At 36.9% G+C, this 19,993-nt stretch overlaps 1 protein-coding gene across 3 annotated transcripts in view; it reads left to right on the forward strand.

Moving 5' to 3' along the window:
* The first annotated feature begins 2,471 nt into the window (after nucleotides 1-2,471).
* ING3 (inhibitor of growth family member 3) overlaps nucleotides 2,472-19,993 on the forward strand; it is a 28,655-nt gene continuing 11,133 nt past the window's right edge. For 2 of the 3 annotated variants that reach the window (XM_019452553.2, XM_019452554.2), the window contains exons 1-5: nucleotides 2,472-2,625; nucleotides 2,877-2,948; nucleotides 5,651-5,751; nucleotides 8,032-8,097; nucleotides 18,454-18,550. In XM_019452553.2, coding sequence (XP_019308098.1) covers nucleotides 2,598-2,625; nucleotides 2,877-2,948; nucleotides 5,651-5,751; nucleotides 8,032-8,097; nucleotides 18,454-18,550 — 364 coding nt within the window. In that variant the 5' untranslated portion in view covers nucleotides 2,472-2,597. The remainder of the gene's footprint in view (nucleotides 2,626-2,876; nucleotides 2,949-5,650; nucleotides 5,752-8,031; nucleotides 8,098-18,453; nucleotides 18,551-19,993) is intronic. The other variant, XM_053897174.1, reaches the window with a different exon arrangement.

Consider the following 19,993-nt stretch of genomic DNA (forward strand, 5'->3'; position numbering starts at 1 on the left):
CCTGAAAAATAAGTGAGGGCCAAAGTGGGATTTTGTCAAGAGATTATCTGTCAAATTCTGGACACCTACAGCTCCTGCTTTTATAGCTGTGCAGCATGCCAATGTCAGGAAATAAAGCCAAGAACCCATCTAAAAGAAGGAATCTAACAGGGGCAAATATCTGAAGCCCTAAAGGACTACATTCCCAGTGTAAGGGTGAATGAGGAAGAAATCTGATGCATAAGTCAGATTTCTGACTTGTCAGAAATCTGATGGCTGACTTGACCTTGGAATCTAGGAAAGAAAGACAAAATCTCTTCTGGGAATGTCCTCTGAGAATCAAATCCAAGCCATTTGGATCTGAGGCCAAATGAAATCTATCTGTGCAGTCCAATACACTTTAAGTGAAAAGTTTAATCTGGTCCTAGGTTTTTGCAGAAGCAAATTCCAATACTGTCTAGGAAAACTCAATTTTAACTCTGGCCTCTGATAATTCTGACAGTTACAACCCCAGAAACATGAGTGCAGAATCCAAAATCACAATCCACAAAGAAATAGGCACCATGAGCAAAAGCTAGAAGAAACAGCACAAAAGATCCATAAAATGTCCAGTTTGGGATGTAACAGATACAGAATATAGATTGTTTTATGTTCATGTGATGTTTAATATGTATAAGAAATTAGAAAATGGCTCAAAAAGAATCAAATAGAATTTGTAAAAATTAAAAGTTATCTGAAAATATTGAGATGGACCATATAAAATAAAGACCAAAAAATGGAGGATAAAGTGAGAAAGTCTTAGAGGTGTCTCATAGATGTTCTAAAAGATAATGGAGAACATGGAAAACAAGCAACACATAAGAGAAAATGGTTGAGAATTTTCCTACAATCATTACAGGACATTAATCTTGAGATTCAGCAATCCTTTCAAATCCAAGCATGGCTTAAAATTTTTTTGAACGGTAAGAAGAAAAGAAAGAAAGAAAGAAAGAAAGAAAGAAAGAAAGAAAGAAAGAAAGAAAGAAAGAAAGAAACTACAAACCTAGATTCACCCCTGAGAAACTGCAAAAATATCTGCAAAAATATCTAAGAGATCTTAAAAGCAGCCGGAAGGAAGGAAGGAAGGAAGGAAGGAAGGAAGGAAGGAAGGAAGTTAGGAAGGAAGGAAGTTAGGAAGGAAGGAAGGAAGGAAGGAAGGAAGGAAGGAAGGAAGGAAGGCAGGCAGGCAGGCAGGCAGGAAGGGAAGGAATGTGGGAGGGAAGAAGACTGAAAGCACCAGATTTTAGATAAAAGTACAGAAAGTAAACTAGTTAATTATTAGAACTGAGGTAAGTTTCCTTTGACATTCATCAAAATGACAGGTAAGTATCCTGATTAAGAGCGGTGAAAATCTTGAGTATAAGAAAATGTAAAGGAGGGGGAAAGCAGGAAACTTAAATGCATAAAATGTTTCAACTCCAATCTGAAAAATATTTAAATAGAACATTAAATTATGAACTAAAGACAAATTTCCCTCAAAAACAGATAGAGCTAAGACAGGTGGAAAAGAACAAAATCCAACCTTTATTGAGTGCGAACGTTTTTAAGAAAAAGAAAACTGAGCAGTGAAAGACTAAATACATCACGGTGGAGCATGTGCGGGGAGGAGTCAAAAGGTAGAAATAGACACCGCCCAGGACTGTAGACATCTAATACAGGCTGTTTACTCAACGTAATCTAAAGTGATTATTAGAACAGCCCCTTAGATATTAAGTTTTCATCCGTTATTTCTACCTGTTCACTATTTCTTCTTTTTTGTGGGTGCAGGTTCTATGTATAGTTCAATTACATTACCATGACAGTGAGACAGACCGCAAAATAAAATGTGTAGGAGACTATAAAGGGCTATTTTTGCATCTTTTAATATGGGAAATTCATATTCACCCCATATTCTTAGTGTACACTATTTTAGTTACATGGAAGCCAACCAGAAGTCCCATTTATATTTTTAGCAGTGGATATTAAGGATAAATTCCAACAGAGAGTTCTGTTTTAAACAATCCAAGTCGTCCGAACTTTGCTGATTATTCTAGCGTTGGAACATTTTCTATTTGCCTAGCACTATCTGAAATCTATGACTCACAAACGCTAGGGTATGGAATCATAGCAGTAAAGAACAGGTGAAAAGTTGTTCCTAGTTGTGTTCTGCAGGCGCATACAACTCCCGTCATCCCCTGTGCAAAAAATCAACAAATAAACATAGGCACCGCATTTCAGATTCTGTTGCGCTCCATTCGCAAGGACGCCTGGTTTTTGTAGTTTCTACATGAGGAACTGCCAGCACGTTAATAACTGTTGGGAGGGAATGAAACTACACTTCCCACAATGGCACGGGGGCGGGCTCCGGTCGGCTTACGTCATTGCTTCAGCCAACCAATGACAGCTCCGGGCGGCAGTGAGGCAAGCGCCGTCAGGCGCCAAAGTGGTTTTTTTTTTTCTTTTTTTTTTTTTTTTTTCCGCCGAAGCTGAGCGGGTGCTGCTAGCGGAGGCGCCATATTGGAAGGGACAAAACTCCGGCGACAGCGAGTGACACAAATAAACCCCTGGACCCCCTCGTTCCCCCAGCTCTAAGGGCCGCGATGTTGTACCTAGAGGACTATCTGGAAAGTGAGTGGGCGGCGCTGGCAGGGGCCGTCTGTGGGACCTGCGGGCGGGCAAGAGCGCGAGTGGACGGGCAGGCGGGATGGCGGGAGGGAGGGGGAGGCGGGGGATGTTTCTTTCTCACGGTAACTGGCAGCCTCGCTGTGGGCTGCCGGCTCCTTCGACCCCCCCCGCACGCACGCACGCACGCACGCAGCGACGTAAGCGCGTACTTTCGCCGTTGGCCCCGCCCCTCTGACGGACTCTCCCTTTGACAGTGATTGAACAGCTTCCAATGGACCTGCGGGACCGCTTCACTGAGATGCGCGAGATGGACCTGCAGGTGCAGAGTAAGTCGGCGCGTTTGCCCTTCTTCGCCGCGCGCGTTCAGTCCAGACTTCCCTGCCATCGACTTCATCGCCTCCGCTATTTGACTCTCCTCCGGCTCACTGGCTAGTGGATAAGGAGTTGTGAAAAAGAAAAGGCAGTGCCTAATCTTGCCTCTTGCTTTCCACGCTACTTTTCTCCTTGCTTTTACAAGAGAAGGAGGCATTAGGGCACGTGTATCTGTTTCTTCTCGAATTCGAGACTCTGCAATAAAAGCTTCTGTACCTTCAGTGAGGACGTAGATACCTGTTTTAATGCACATCGGTGTAAATGTTGAGAAGATTTTGACTTGAGTCCTTATGTATGGAACATAGATTTCAGCATTTATACTTTTGTTAAAGTTCGTTCTATTCAAAAATTTTCAAGAGCGGAAAACAGAAGCATAGGTGATATGTGGTTCTTTAGTGACCCTGGTGAACTTGGAATGTCAAATTTTGGAAAGTTACACATTATAGGATACATTCTCAATTGTCAACAGGATGATATTTTCTCAAAGTGAAGGAAATAAGATTTTACTGTAAAGCTTCTTATCTGATGTAATAAAAATATTGACTTTTTTTCTATCAGTGGTAGCTTGGTAGTCTGGTTACTTTTTCCCAAAATTAACCTTGTTCTTTCACAGAGCAGTATGTGGTTTATATGATCATTTTTTTTCTGTGGAGTTTCTAAAAAAGGGTTTACAATTCAAAGAAAGTTAAAGAATCAGTGTCTTTGGAGATAAGGTAAATACTTAGAGCAACATTACACTTAAGTACAAATTTATGTCCACCATGCTCTGAATGAACCTCATGAACTTTCCCCTTTTATGAAATGCGTATAATATCGCTGTTCTAACTATCTTGTAGACATACTATGTTACAAATTAAGAATGCGAAATGAATTATATGTTACTTAATTAAAGTATATAGTTCGGTGTACCTTTATAGCTGGATGTTACTCCCGCTTTGGAGAAATTCAGCTATTCCTTAATTAAATTGTATAAGTGATAATAATGGCCGGCTGGCCTTCATGGGGTGTATCCTCAAAAAATAGGTTTCTTGATCCCATTTATTCCAGTGATGTTTAGGCTATACACATGAAATGTTTCTCATGCTGCCCATGTTTTTTGTTTTTTTAAAAGTAGAGGTGAAGGAAGACCTGGGTTTTGGGATATGATTGGGAGAAAAGGGGTATTGTGGAAAGAGATCAGAGAACCAACCATTCCTTGAGGTAGCTAAGGACCTGTACTTTTCCTCACTTGTTTCTCTGCCCCTCTCCACCTTCCGCACCATTGTTCATGAATATACTTTTCTCAGCCTCTTGTCAGTTTCATGTGGCTGCACTTAATACAAGGTGATGAGATATGGAAGCTTTCTTTTATTTGGTGGATTGTAGTGTAGAAGTCTGAATTGTGTCTTTCTTTGGCTTGCTCACAAAATTCATTTTAACTTGAAGTTAGAAAATGCTTACTTAGACAAAGGAAAAGTCTTTTAAAAAATTAACTGCAAGACTTCTTAGAATCTTTAAAAACCTATTATGCCCTGAAAATCTCCAAAAGGTTTTCCTCAACTTACATAGCAACAGATTCCACCCCTCCCTTTTTTTTTTTTTTTTTTTAACTTTTCCTTTTTTAGCAGACATGGAATGAGATGACCATTCTTGGCATACGCTTAGAGAAAAACATCTAGAATAAATAATACAGTGTATGAAGTGAATAAATGATTGTACCCTCTATTTCAGTCATGATGTGAGACAATCGGGTGCTTAATGCATATAGTGAGAATTTAAAATCTTTTTATTACTTTTTCTTATGAAAAGAAATGTAGGGGTGCCTGGGGGCTCAGTTGGTTAAGCCTCCAACTCTTGGTTTCGGCTCAGGTTATGATCTCACAGTTTGTGAGTTCGAGCCCCACTTTGGTCGGGTTCCACACTGACAGTGTGGGGCCTGCTTGAGACACTCTGTCTCTGTGTCTCTCTCTCTCTTTCTCTCTCTCTCTCTTTCTCTCTCTCTCTTTCTTTCTTTCTCTGCCCTTCCCCCCCCCCAACACACTTGCTCTCTCTCAAAATAAATAAACTTAAAAACAAAGAAGGAAACGGGAGGATTATCTACTGGTGCTTTTTAAAAAAATTTTTTAATGTTTATTTATTTTTGAGAGAGAGAGAGTGCTGGCAGGAGAGGGGCAGAGAGAGGGAGACACAGAACCTGAAACAGGCTCCAGGCTCTGAGCTGTCTCACTGAGCCTGACTCAAGGCTCGAACCCAAAAACCTGTGAGGTTGTGACCTGAGGCAAAGGCAGACGGTTAACCGACTGACCCACCCAGCACCCCTCTAGTGGTACTTTCGATGAGAAATTGTGTTTTGGCACATTTGGCTGATTTAATGCCATTAGCTTTTGATCCAAAGGCTGTACTATTGAAATACTGTCGTACAGAACTTATCTATGTAGTCGACTCCTTTGATGACTGGAAAATTTTTGAAATAACAAAAATAAATTGTCAGTAGAGAAAATTGTTATTTTTTTCTAAAGTAAAGCATTTACATAATCAAAGCATGACATATTTAAGTTATTGGCCAAGTGAAAGAGTGTATGTTGTCAGATATTTTTTTCTTTCCCCAAATCAAAGCATGTATATTCAGTATATGAATTTGGTCATCTAAATATGAAATGTTTTTATTATGTCATAGATGCAATGGATCAACTAGAACAAAGAGTCAGTGAATTCTTTATGAATGCAAAGAAAAATAAACCGGAGTGGAGAGAAGAACAAATGGCATCCATCAAAAAAGTATGTTCAACACTCTGGATGATTTATCAGTAAATATTGGGACTCTCTGAGAAAGATATTTTAAAATGAAATAGTTTTCTGGATCTCAGAATGAGGGAAAGTTACCAGTGGCTCTTTAAAATTTAAATATTTTGTTGTGGTTTAGAGCTTTAGGTGTATGAATTTTTTTTTTAATTTTTTAATTTATTTTTGAGACAGAGACAGAGCATGAGCAGGGGAGGGGCAGAGAGAGCGGGAGACACAGAATCCGAAGCAGGCTCCAGGCTCTGAGCTGTCAGCACAGAGCCCGACACGGGGCTCCAACTCATGGACTGTGAGATTATGACCTGAGCCGAAGTCAGATGCTTTAACCGACTGAGCCACCCAGGCACCCCTAGGTGTAAGAATTTTTAATAACTTTTTGGCAATAAAAATTAGCAACTTTTTTTAGAGAATTACAGAATCATAAAAAGTACAGTTTTTTTCTTTTAATTTGTTTTATTCGGGTTACAGGTAGTTAAAGTTACTTTGTCTTTAGAGATGAAAATACTGTCTTCTAATTTTGGCCCCAAACTGGTATGAAAAATAGCACACCTTGAAGCATATTTTACATATTGCTAGGTACCTGACTTGGTGGAATCACAGAAGAACAGAATTTTAAGAGTTGAGAAGATCCTTTAAAAATCTTTTATTTAAAACTCTATATGAATTGGGCCTAGAAATACAGAATTCCTTGAGTTTTTGTTAATTTTATAGTACTCTCAGGTCTCTTCCAGATTAGAATGAGTATCAGATCTCCTCCCAAGGTTTGCTTTAAATGTATGACCTAGTGTATTTGGGATACATTGGAAGAACTACATAAAAGACCCACGTTTTGTCGTGACCTCCGTTTAGCTGTGTAACATTGGACAGGTTCTTTAATATCTCTGATAATAATGGCTCCTTCATCCCCATCCTTCAGAGAATTGATCAAAGATCAACTGAGAAAGAAATTTGAAAGCTACAAATTTCGTGTATTGTGTTATTTATTTTGCCACATGGGTGGAAGATTATTTCTGTTAGGAGAAAAAAAATTAGAATCTGTAACAGAATTGGTCCTGACTGGGAGGATACCTGGAGACCCAGGTGTGTATGAGTATAGACATCACATATACAGTTGACCCTTGAACAACATGGGTTTGTATCGATGGGTCCACTTTATACCTGGATTATTTTTTTTTTTTTTGACAAATACAGAACAGTACCGTAAAAGTATATTCTGAATAACATTTTTTCCTCTAGTTTACTTTATTGTGGGAATACAGAATATAATGCTTGTGCAAAACATGCATTAATCTCCTGTTTATGTTATCAGTAAATGCTTCCAGTCAACAGTTGACTGTTAGTAGGTAAGCTTTTGGGGAGTCAGAAGTTCTATGTGGATTCTCAACTGCAGGGGGGTTGGCATCCCAACCCCCGCCATGTTCAAGGGTCAAATGGGCAACACCAAGTCAGTTATTATTCCTTTAACCTATTAAGTTTTTGGTGCACTGCAGCTTGGATATACCCTTAAAAGTCTAAAAGTCCATGGTTTCTATGTTTTTAAATGATTTGCTTTATATGAGGAGAAATCTAAAGTATAGATTGGCATTGTATGAATTATAGGAATTAATACTTAGCTTAAGAGAGTTCTGAGACACCTGGGTGGCTCAGTTGGTTAAGTGTCCTATTCTCTATTTCTGCTCAGGTCATTATCCCAGGGTCGTGGGATCAAGCCCCTTGTCAGGCTCCTCACTGAGCTGCTTAAGATTGTCTCTCTTTCTTCCTCTGCCCTTCTCCCCCACTCTTGCGCTCTCACTGTCTCTCTCAAATTAAAAACAAACAAAAAAACCCCTGAGAGTTCCAGAACAATTGGAAAATAGAGACATGCAGGTCAGAATATTTTCAATATTTATACTTTTATTAAAAAAAATTAAAAATGGAGAGTATAAATTAGATAAATTGTAACGTTTTCTTTGAAAGAAAAAGAGTATTCATTAGTTCACATAACTTTTACTAGTTTAGAGGCTAGACTTGGAATAGTATTTAATTTTACTTATATCTTTTTTAGGAATGCTTCACATCTTCCTTTGATTCTTGACCATTGTATAAAATTTCTAATCCTACCCCATCCCCATCCTATCCTTAACTGGGTTTTTATTGCTGATGTAGGTTGACTGACATTGAATACAGGGTATGATAATGAAAATGCAGTTTTATGTCCTAACTGCACATATTTTTAAGTTATTAATTTGTTCTTAAAATGAAAATGTTTTTATTCAGGATTACTATAAAGCTTTGGAAGATGCAGATGAGAAGGTACAGTTGGCAAACCAGATATATGACTTGGTAAGTAAAATTAATGTGAATGCTGTGCTATAGTATTTATATTATGGATTATGTTTTAAGTTTCATCGGCTTGAATGTTAATAGGAAGAGCAGACTAAATTTGAGGTATTGTTTTCTTGATCCCATTTAATTTGAGATTTTAGTGTCCATTTTTGGTTTCTTTGCAGAAAAGAGAGTCTGCAGTTTTAGTTAACAGGTCTAGAACCTTACATTTTAGCCGAATTTACTTTGCTATAAGGTTTTATCCGATGTTAAACTTGTTTTTTTTTTTTTTCAACAAGAATTGATGTTTAAATTTATTTTACTAATCCTTATTTTAAGGTAGTGTATTTACTTCCCTGTACATCCTCTTGAGATTGTTTCTGTGGTAAAATACATGTCAGACTACTGTGCTGACAAGACTTTTTGGTAGCCTGATTAAATGAAGAAGAGAATCATTTGAAGTCAGTGTTAACAGATAGTACTCAACTATCTATTAAGTGATGTCAATAGATAGCACTCAACGACTGGCTCAGGTGGCAGAAATGGGAAACACTCAATTAAACTTTAAAAAAAGGTTCTTTTTTGCAGTAGCAGCACTTGTGAAAGATTGAAATCACTAAGAAGACAGAAGCAGTATTTCTCAAACTGGTATAATTATGGTGCTCTCTTTTATGTTAAGCAGCTTCTAAAATACATCCTTTGGGAAATACTCATTTCTGCTTCTGCCTCCAAGCAAATTAAAGCTAAAAAGAAATAAGTGGTCACTTATGGTCTACTTTAGCGTATAGATTTCACATCGTATTTTTGTCATCTTACCTGGATGCCATCTTATTACTGAACAAGTATATGTAAACATCAATGTTGTTGGTGAGCAAGACACGAGATAAAAGGTACATACCACACATGGTGCACATTGTAAATGTTTATGCAAAACTAGCAAACATTTGTCCTGTGAAGCTATAGAAAATGTTTTGTTGTTCTCGTATAGTAGAAAGTTTTACTGGTGTAAATAACCTAGGCTCTTTTGTTCATACAGTTCTGAAAATAATTCTGAAAATAATTTCATGAAAGATGTACTGCCTAAAGGAAGGTAGAACAAATGGTAGCTTGATTTACTGTGGAATTGAAAAAAAAAAAAGTTCTTAATTGTTTCGGTCTTGAATTATATATATAGACATAGAAAAAGACATGTATATTTGAATCCAAGAGGAAGTTGTTTAGTAACATCGTCCTCATATTTAATGATTATATGTGTCAGTCTTTATTTAGAGACTACCTTCTTTTTAAATCATATAGATCTTTGGCTGTATTCTTGGTTTATATTTTGTTATTTTAGTACTTTCTGTATGTTTAAAAAATACTTCATACACTTAGAAAAATATGTATAATATAAATATGTTCTTTTTAAATATGTGTGTTTTTCTGTGTATGTATTTATATATTATTTATGAACCACGCTGTTTATGTACTCTTGTGCTTCGTATAATGGAGTTTTACCTGGAGTTATAACGAAGGAGTAAAAAGTAAATACTATAAATGGCTTGTGTCCTCAAGGTGTTGGTAAACTAGTTGGGAAGATGTGCCCACAAAGTAAAGTGAAGAGCCTGTATAGAAACAGTGTAACAAATAAAGATTAATGCAGTTAAAGATAAATATCTGATAAAGGACTGAACTAACTCACAGTAGAGTTATTGTTAATTTCTTAGAGGTTATGAGATGAGTGTTGAACAGAATTTATTCAGAGGCTGAGGGGCCTGGATTAGGTGTGGCATTGAGGGGAAAGCATTTCACTCAGAGATAATGGATAAACAAAGAATGAAAATAAAACCTAGTAAATTCTTTGAGGGGGATAGATTATTTAGGGTAGGGAGTGAGGTAATTGAAGGTGATGTGATAAACTGAACAAAATGTAATAAAAAGCAAGTGCCCATAATGGATCCATACAGACGTGAGTTCAGCCACTTCACTGACAGTGGGACTTTGGAAAAAGTATTTAATCCCAGAACCTTGGTTTCCTGATCTGTAAAATAGCAGTCTTAATTTGTGCCTTACAGATAGATTTGCACATATGTATATAAATGCTGTTAGCTGGGCAGATAGTAGGCGCTCACTTCTTTAAAGATTCACTCCATCTTATTCCTCAAACTGGAATTGTGCACTTTCTTGGAGCCACTGTTTCCCTTTCAGCTCTGCCAAGTTGCACCTGGTTTTTCTCCAGTCTCCCAATATTTCCAGAACTGCCTTTTGTCTTGTCTTTTCTTCTTTCTTTCCTTCCTCTCCCCTTCCTTTCTCTGTCCTCCTTCTGCCTTTTCTTTTTGTGACTTTTCTTTTCCTCTCCCCCTTTTGCTTCCTTCCTATTTTAGCACTCCATATTAAATTGCTGTTTCAGGCTATTGTGACATCTCTAAAATAAAAATCCATTCTTCTTTGAGACTTAATTGTCTATTATCATCCTTCCATCTTTCTGACCTTCCTCAGTCTCCATGGGTGTCACTCATAATGGTTGCTGTTCCTCAGGACTCTGTCCTTGACCTGCATTCTTTCTTACTGTGTTCAAGTAGTTCTCACGTAGAGGTAACTCTCTTCCCTTCTTCTGCCCAACTCCAGAGGCCAGAAAAACCAAATGACACATGGTGAAGAACTGATCTCTCAAATGCCAGTTTTATCCCCTGCGCCACACACAACCCAAGTTGAGAAATCTCTCCATTAATTTTCTGTGTGTTCTCTTAGTTTTAGCAATTATACATGAATGATTCCCCAAACTCAGACTTGTCTTCTGAGCCTATTCATCTTACCTGAGAATTCCAGGCCCTGGAGCTCACTGTATTCAGTCTTAACTCTTAGTCTCCCCTTCAACTTCTCTCAGAAGAACCACTGATCTTCCAGTTATTCACATTGGAATACCGAAAGTTATCCCAGCCTCCTCCTCGTCCCTGGCCTCCCCACATTTAGTGGATCACTATGTCGTGTTCGTTTTTATTTTCTAAGCATCTCTCATTACCCCTTCCTCTCCAATTCTACAGCCTGCCGTCATTCAAGAACTTTAACAACAACAAATGACTGGCATGCTTTTCCTTTCATCTTTGCTTAGGAAACTTTCTCCATCTTTCATAATCCTCCACATGCAGTCTCTTTATTAAAATCGCCTTAATATTGATATTTGTGTCATTTATATCTAGGAGACGAGATTTGACCACTTAGGAAAGTCAACAAGAGTGATTAAAAAAAATTTTTTTTTAATTAGTTTTCTTTATTTTTGAGAGGCAGAGAGAGACAGAGCGCGTGTGAGGGAGGAGCAGAGAGAGAGGGAGACACAGAATCCGAAGCAGGCTCCAGGCTCGGAGAGGGCAGCACAGAGCCTGATGCAGGGCCCAAACTCATGAACCGTGAGATCATGACCTGAGCCGAAGTCGGACGCTCAACTGACTGAGCCACCCAGGCACCCCACAACAAGAGTGATTTAAACAAAAGATTTATTTTCCTCTCATGTAAAATAACTGTTGGAGGAGGCAGGCCAGGGGCTGTGTGGCAACCCCGACATCTTTGTTGTCCCAGGCTGCTTCTGATCTGTTCCTCCTCTTTTCTGGACAGGTAGAAGAATTGCTGTGGGGGTTACTCAAAAGGGCGTATTTTGCAATTCAGTCAGCTCCTTTAAAGGAGCCTGGAAATCTTACCTACTGATTCCTGCTTATCTTCTTGACTCCTTCTAGCTGCAAGAGAGGCTGAGAAATGTTGCTTAACAGGGTACATTGCGACCCTTGGAGTACAATTGGGGTTCTATCAGTAAGGAAGGAGGCTATTGAGTAGGTAATTAGCAGTTTGGGCCTTACCTTACCCTCAACAGAATCATACTGACCTCTAAATATTGTTATTCCCATGATTTTATTATTACTTGAATTAAATGATAATTATTTATTTACCTTTTACTTGTATGTGTGTCTTCCCTACTATAAATGTCAAGAACTATGTCTTTAAAAAATCTTTTAGTGTTTTCAGACTCTAGCGTAGTTATTTCTCAGTAAACATTTGTTGAACAAGATCGCCTAAATTATTTAATGGAGATGAAAAGGCACTAACGGGACTCCCACATTATGAGTTTAGTGGCTAGAGTTTAGTGGTGTTCCGTTTGTTGCATCAGATATGGCAGTTGAGTGACATTTTCTTAGAAGGTAACAGAGTCACATTTTAGTATGCTAAGTTTGGCTTGGTTTTGACGGACAAACACAGGCTGCTGTGCCAAACACGGGTAGACAAATAGCCACCTCTTGTCAAAGTATGGCTTTAAACCAAGAGAAATGAAAGTAATATAATTCAAGTGAGTTTAGTTTCCTTTATAGAATCGCTTTAGGAGACCACACATTCAATCTCATGATCTATGTCTTTGCTCACATCTTTTTGGCATCCCTCTCTTTAAATTGCTCTCAATTTTTTTAGTGTCTTCAGTTTAGATAGATTTCTATCTCTGATACATAAGCTCATTTTGAAAGTTCTAAAACAGGATTTATAGGTACGCCTTCAGCAAAAGGGGCATTTTTTTAAAAATATAAAAAACTTATTATGAGGTACATGTTTTATTTAAATACCTTTCACTTTATAGTGTACATTAATAATTTTTGACTATTTTCAGTACCTTTGCTTTTAAAGAGATTCCTTTTAAAGTATGAAAACGTTTATTAAACACTATTAGGCCTTGACAGTTCAAAATTATGACAATATTATTTTCGTAAAATAAAAAATAGTAGATCTCCTAGCCAGGGCCCTTGAGGGTACATACGGTTTGTAGTCATTCTCTACCCTCAGAGCCTGGCACAACAGATTCGTTGAATGGTGAGCACAAGGACAAAGACTTTGGAGGTGATCTAATCCAGTGTTTCCCAGACCTTAATATTCGCATCCTACCCTCCAGGCTTTTAGAGTGTTCATATCATCTGTACATCCATTTACTAAGTAAATTTTAAAATGAAATTTATGTAAGAGGAAAATTTATTTGGTAATCTGATATTATTAATGTAAGTGAAAAAATGAGTATCACTTATCACAAATAAGTCGTTATAAAATGTTAAAAAACAATAGCCTCCTTGGAATACTTGTGCTCCGTGTTGCTGCACCACTTTGCCAGAGTGGCGTGTGGAATTTGAGCACTTTACACTTGAGGGTAAGTGTACTTTTGCAGGTAATTGCAGTTGAACGTAAGGGAATTATTGCCTTGTTCATAGGGAAGTTATTAAATGAATTTACTATCTTAAATTGGTTATATTCCCCAAAATATCAACAGTAAGTATCCAGGTGAAAGTCTTTATAAATAGGAAAGAGGGAAAAAAAAAAAAAGGAAAGAGGAATTAAATTCCTATAACTATTACCACTTGAGAGCTTAGGGAGCTAAATACTTCAAAGGTGAGTGGATAGGGCATAGTATAAATGTAAACTTACAGCAGTTTTCATTCATAGATCATTTATCCAATAAACAGAGGTACCTCTATTTATACACTTCTGCATAGTGGGAGAGAGTAACTTTCATTCATTCAGCAAATATTTGTAGAGCTCCAGCTATGAGCAGTCATTGGTATAGTGGGCAGTAATGACAGACAAGCAATGAATATAGGCATAGTATCAAATAAAGATTAGATTTTGGTAAGTGCTGTGAAGGAAATAAACATTGTGGAAAGAGGGATGAAGAATGAATTACTAGGGGAGGCTGTTAAGAATGTCGCCAGGATGAGTGTAGTCTTAGTAGGTGACATTTGAGGTAGTACTTGGAAAACGAGAAGGAGCCAGCCTTGGGAAGGGAGCTTCAGAAAGCACATGTCGGGCAGATGATGTAGATGATGTACCACGCGTCAAGTCTGAGGGGGAAAAGGGCTTGGCCGGTCCAATGAGAAAGAGGCCAGTGTAGTTGGTGTATGTAAGAAAGGTATTCAGAGGAGGCAGGCAGGAGCCACCACAGGCAAGGTCCTCCTGTAAGCCAATGCAAGCTGTGTGTTTTTTCTTCTGAAAGCAGCAGGAGGCCACCTTAAACAGGAGTGAAGTATACCTTAGAGGAGATTGTCTGCATGCCTTTGCTTAAACATTGTGTTATTGTGGTAATTTCAAGTAAGCGTATATTTACAGATTTTAATGTACAATAATTTAGTATATAATTGTATTTGATTTGCCCCTCAGTGTTTTATATAGCATGGTATTTGATTGTATTATTAATTTTTGAGATACTTTATTTACTTTTAACGTCAGTAGTAAACTTTTAATACCTAGAAGTAGCCCTATACTGTTACTTTCATTTATTAAGAAAAGAAACGAGACTGCATAAATATCCACAAATGAAGAGATTGGTGGAATTAGAGGTTCTGTAGAACAAACTGAAAATTTATTTCAGTAGTTGTCTTAGTGAAATGAACAACAACAAAAAGCTGTCCTATTAAAATAATTTCCTTCTAGAATCCTGATGCTCATAGTCATTAAACACTTATTTGTGTTTCTCAGTCAGATGTCACTGTCATAAGGCTGTATTACATTACAATACCTAATAAAGTTGATTTGTGTACACTCTGATAGAATTTGAGCTTTTAGTTAATGCTTGAATGATTTTAGCAGTCTCTTACATTGCTCAGTACCCTTGAACTTGCTTCTTTTTTATATCCTGGCCTGTTCCTGAGATGATTATATTTCAGGTCTACATTTTACCTATAAATTTGAGAATTCTTCATCTGATACTCTAATTAAGGAAATATATTGTGTAAGTTTGACCTTTTGATTTGTCTCCTATCCTCATTGTCTTTAAGGAAGATTAGATGTAGTTTATGTGCTTAGGCCTCAAATATTTGATTCAGCCTAAAGATGGGTCAAATTTTCACCTATTTTAAATAAAATTCAGAGATGTGGAGAATCATTTTCATGACTTGTCAGAGAAATAATTTGCCATCACGACTCCTTTTTCTTCTCCAATTTACCCTCTTTATTCACTGTTACCAGATCTTTTCAGTTAGAAATTTATCTCTCATTGTCATGAATTTCAACTTAGAACTTTATATACTAACTTGTGCTCTTTCTAAAAGGGCAAGCTAGACATTTAAATTTTAGAATGGCATGGTATTAGAAGCCATAAATCACGCAGAAACTTTTTAAAATGCTGTATTTCGTTCAGTTTGGGTCCACCAGTGACACATCTTAAAATTTGAATATTGGAAAACTGGGAGTCAAAAGAGAAAGAATAAATGATTACAGTTCTATGCAAAAATGTTCAAGTATGAGGATTTTTTTTGTTTCATGCAGAGGGGCCAAGTGTGACTTAAATATCTTTGTGATCATCAATATGTTAACAAATAATGTTGACAGAATTTCCTTTGGCTCTCAAGAAGTCAGAAAAAAGGTAATTGATTTAAAATTAAAGGAATTACATTTGGGGTTATCAGATATGATTTGGGGCTATAGAGTAAGGAAGATTTTGCTGCTGTTATTTATTGACATTAAATGGGGAGCAAATCAAATAATTAGACTCCATGGTCAGCCTTGTGTTAGAAAGCTGTGGTTAATGGAAAATGTCTCTCAGTTGGCGTAGGACCCTCTTTACTACTATAAATCAATCTTATGAGGTCAGATGTGTGTGGAGGAGTGGGGTAATTTAGGTTCTTGCTTTGCCTGATACGTATGGGGCCATTATGGTGATCTGCCAGAACAGGTGCTCTACCCATGCAGAATCGTGAGGGTAGAGGACATGCAGTCCACAGCTTTCAGTCAAGTTCAGTGTTCTTTCTGTGGCTGTTTAATACCATTTAAGTACTCTGGTGCTTTATAGCTTAAGTTAAATCTGTGGTCAACTTTCTAACTTTAATTCGATTTAGTACATCAGCGGTGAATCTGAGACAAATTAATTCTCATTGCCTACTGATTGCTTATAATACTCATCTGTTCATAATCTTTTTCTTACCTTTCAGGTGGTAGGAATGATTGGAAGTTATTTTCCAAAGCTGCCTGCCTACTACAATGTGGTTTAGGCTTTTCTGTGTTTGTTTATTTTAATTATGTATTTGGTTTTTAGAATTATGAAATCGTGGGATTCTGCTGCTTTTTCTGAGCTGCTAGTACTGGAAAATTCCATCATTTTCCATGTTCTCATGTATGATAACCCTTATCAGTACTATCTTTAATGCATCGAAACAGTTATTAGATGCAGGGGTGGAAGGAGTTAGGGGAGGGTCCATGGCGTCGCCATCTCACTCTGGCGCCATCTTCCCAGCCAAGATTCTAATATTCTACCTGTCTGTACTGTACACACCTGTTACAGGCCACAATGTTCTTTACTTTTTATTTTTTTTCTTAGAATCCTTTGTCTTTCTGTGTCTATTCATTCTTTCCATCCCTTCAAAGATGATACATTCTTCACCCTCTAACTCATTTATACCTCCTTTATGTCTACCACAGCCCAGTGTTTTATATATATATATATTTTTTTTTTTTTTTAATGTATTTCTTCTGATCCTTTTCCAGCTTTTGCTTATTTGCTACATCTAGGAGATATATATTTTAAAACATTAGGTTAAACATCTTACAGAAATCTTGATTTGTCAGCTAAATTGTAATTCCTATGAAGGCAGGGATTCTCTCTCATTTTTCCTGTGTCTGCCATTTAACCCAGTGCTAACTAAGCACATAATAGGAATGCAGTATTTATTAGTAGTATGATTGTAGGTAATAAAGTTGGTGGAGTATTTTCATTGCATTGAGTGTTCTTGGAATTTAAATATGAGTATTTTTTCTGACTTCCCTTGAGATTACATTTTGACAGTGTAAGATGTATTCTTGAATAACTGAGGTCTGTGTTCACACATTATTATTGGATGGGAGGTTCCATTAAAGAATGCTCAATTACCTGCATGTTCTTTGAATAGGAGCAACTGTCTGTAATATGTGACTCTATAGGATTTTAAATATTGCGAGGACAGTCTCTACCAGGCTCTGAAAAATGACTTGCGTGTGAAGATGGAGGGAAAAATTGGGTTTTAAAATATTGAAAAGTCACTAACCAATACCCCAATGGGTGCTGCTAATATACAAAATATAAATAATGAGGTATTCTTATTTTTCTATTTGAATTCTCTTATTCTGAGTTAATAAACAGTTGGGTGCTGCATACAGAAGTTCAGAGGGCAATGTTAGGTATAGATGGTGAAGTACAATTTATTACAAATAGATCAGAGTTAAGTTCCTTTTCCATAAGGCATTAACTGTTGCCTTTGGCTATCTTACTTAAACCCTCTAAGCCTTATTAGTTTCTTCCCTTATGAAATGGAGACAGTAAAAACCTATGTCAGAAGATCAGAGCAAGGGCTAGAAAAGACAGAAGAGCATCTGATGCACCAAGCACGTTATGTGGCGTCTGACACAAACAAATTATCTTTTGCTACTTTTCTCCCCATCTCCTTCATTTTAGGTACACGTTATTTCGTTCTTATTTAAATTTTTTTTGCCCTCATGATGTATCATAGACCTCTTGATACTTGTCAGAAAGTCACTCTTAAATTATTTAACAATGATCCATTGGGAATCTGGAGTTTGAAAAAAGGTGTTGTCAAGAATATAACAGCATTTTTCAAAAAATTTGTGTTTTCTTTGTTTCACTTCAAAGTAGTAAATTTGAAACAGCATTGAAAAAATTTTTAATATTAACCTTAAGAAATTAAGACTTGCTGCTAGTTGGAGGTATCATATAGTTTTCTGAAATCAGTCAAAAGATCTCTAGGTGAATGAAAAAATTTGCTACCTTAACAAGGACAGTAGTATTACAATAAAACCATTTTAACCAGGCTCTTTGGGGAATAGAGTTTTCTGGCTAAAAACTCCCTTTGTTTCAACCCTTTACATCAATGTTTACAAGTATAATGGTTTAATTTTCTGCCTTCGAGAAATGTATGTATAGAATATAGGAGCCTCTTTGTTTATAGACAAGGATCTTTCATTCTTCATTCTAAGTAACAGTTATTATAGGATGGCAGTGTGGATGACCTTATTATAAGTAGGGGATTAGGTTGAAAGTAATCCCAGGGGATACTATAAAAAGTTACCAACCCTCCTGCACTTCCTCTCCCCTCAAGTCCCAAATACCAGTTTTGCTTTAGTTTCATATCCCACCTCTTCTGAATGTTTTTTAACAAATTGTGATTTTAGTTTCTTAAAACTTCAAATTATTAAGGGAGACTTGAGAGATTATTTTGTCTAGCACCCTCATTTCATAGATTAAAAAGCTGAGGTGTAGGTTAATTGACTTGCTCAAGGATATTAAGCGGATTCACTAAAAGAAGAAAGGTTTAGTTTTCCTCATTAAACTGACACTTTAATAGTGTCCCAAATTTTGGTGGTTATCTTTGATCTTCTTTGAAACAGGTAGATCGACACTTGAGAAAGCTGGATCAGGAACTGGCTAAGTTTAAGATGGAGCTGGAAGCTGATAATGCTGGAATTACAGAAATATTAGAGAGGCGTAAGTAAAATTTACAGTTTTCCATCAATGTCGGACAGTCCATGTGCGAATCACTAAGGAGACACTTATCCCATGGGGACTTCTCAGATCCCGCGCTTCTGTGGATGGTGGCACCTGGGTCGGACAAGCGTGGACTCTAGCAGTTAGAACATTTGGGTTATGGATGCTGAGAGAGAGGATACAGGATATCATACACTCTCTCTTTATTAAAATCACATATTAAGTCATTCCATTTTTTAATATGCACATATATATTAGTAAGTTGAGTGGTAAGAACAAAGATTTAAAGAAATAGAACCATCTAGAAACAGGTTAACCATCTGTCTTTAAATGTATTGACTTTGCCCTGCCTATTGGATACACTTTAACTTTGAGGAAAGTTTTTCTTTTTTCTTCCTAAGAACTGCCTTAAGGTTTTTTCCCTCAGTAAGAAAGATTTTAATTAGTTCCAAAACACTTCCTCTCTTTCTCAAGTAAGTCCTTCTTAAACTTTTTCTTATTCATGAGAAGTCATTTTAATATTTCTTTGCAAGGTTCGACTTGATCTCCTGCTATAATTTACCTGTTGATTACTTTTTTTTTTCTTGGTTCATTTCAACAGCAAGAACAAGTACCTGTTTCTACACACTGATGAAAAATTTATTTATGGTATTAGGTGATGTGTTTATATATGTATGTATGTATACATGTATGTATGTATATATATTACACACACACACACACACACACACACACACACTCTCACTCTCTCTTTCATACACATGCTCCCTAGAATAGGGAAACAACCAGTCATGAATCCATCTTGGTATCCGTAGTGCATTTTTGTATTCAAAAGTAGATCTATCACTTTAGATGATCGTCTGATTTATTTGTGATACTTTTATTCCAAGGAAATCCTATTTGAGAATAGTATTTTGAGACAAAATAAAATATAACTGCTCTAATTTTTTTTTGAAATGCTGACAGTAGCTGTGAATAACAGTAATTCATGCCTATTCAGTACTGCAGGAAGGTTAATTATGCATCCTCTGTAAGGACACAGACATATGGAACTAAACCAGATCAAGTTCTAAAATCCGCTCCACCCTGTGCCCTGGCATAATTTCATCTCAAGGGATCAAGATAAACCCAGAATATTTCTTTAAAAGCATGTTAATGCTTGGCAGTAGAGATTCTGTGCCTAACTTCTTTCAGGAAGTCTTTACTATCATGTGTCATTTTAATGATCAAAGAATTTTCTTTCATGTACTAATGCCCCATCACCTAATACTGTAGGATCTCCCATTGAAAGGTCTTCTTCAATCCAGTATAATTAGTTTGAGTTTTTCAGATCTTATCGGTAATGGACTTATGATATCCATTCATCCACTTATGTGGTACCCACTGTCCTGAATTCCCCAATTAGACATTAGCATGCCTTGAGCTGTTTTGTACTTAAGGTGA

The sequence above is a fragment of the Panthera pardus genome, unplaced genomic scaffold, assembly GCF_024362965.1.
Source record: "Panthera pardus isolate Hobbes unplaced genomic scaffold, ASM2436296v1 HiC_scaffold_8, whole genome shotgun sequence".
NCBI classification, from domain to species: domain Eukaryota; kingdom Metazoa; phylum Chordata; class Mammalia; order Carnivora; family Felidae; genus Panthera; species Panthera pardus.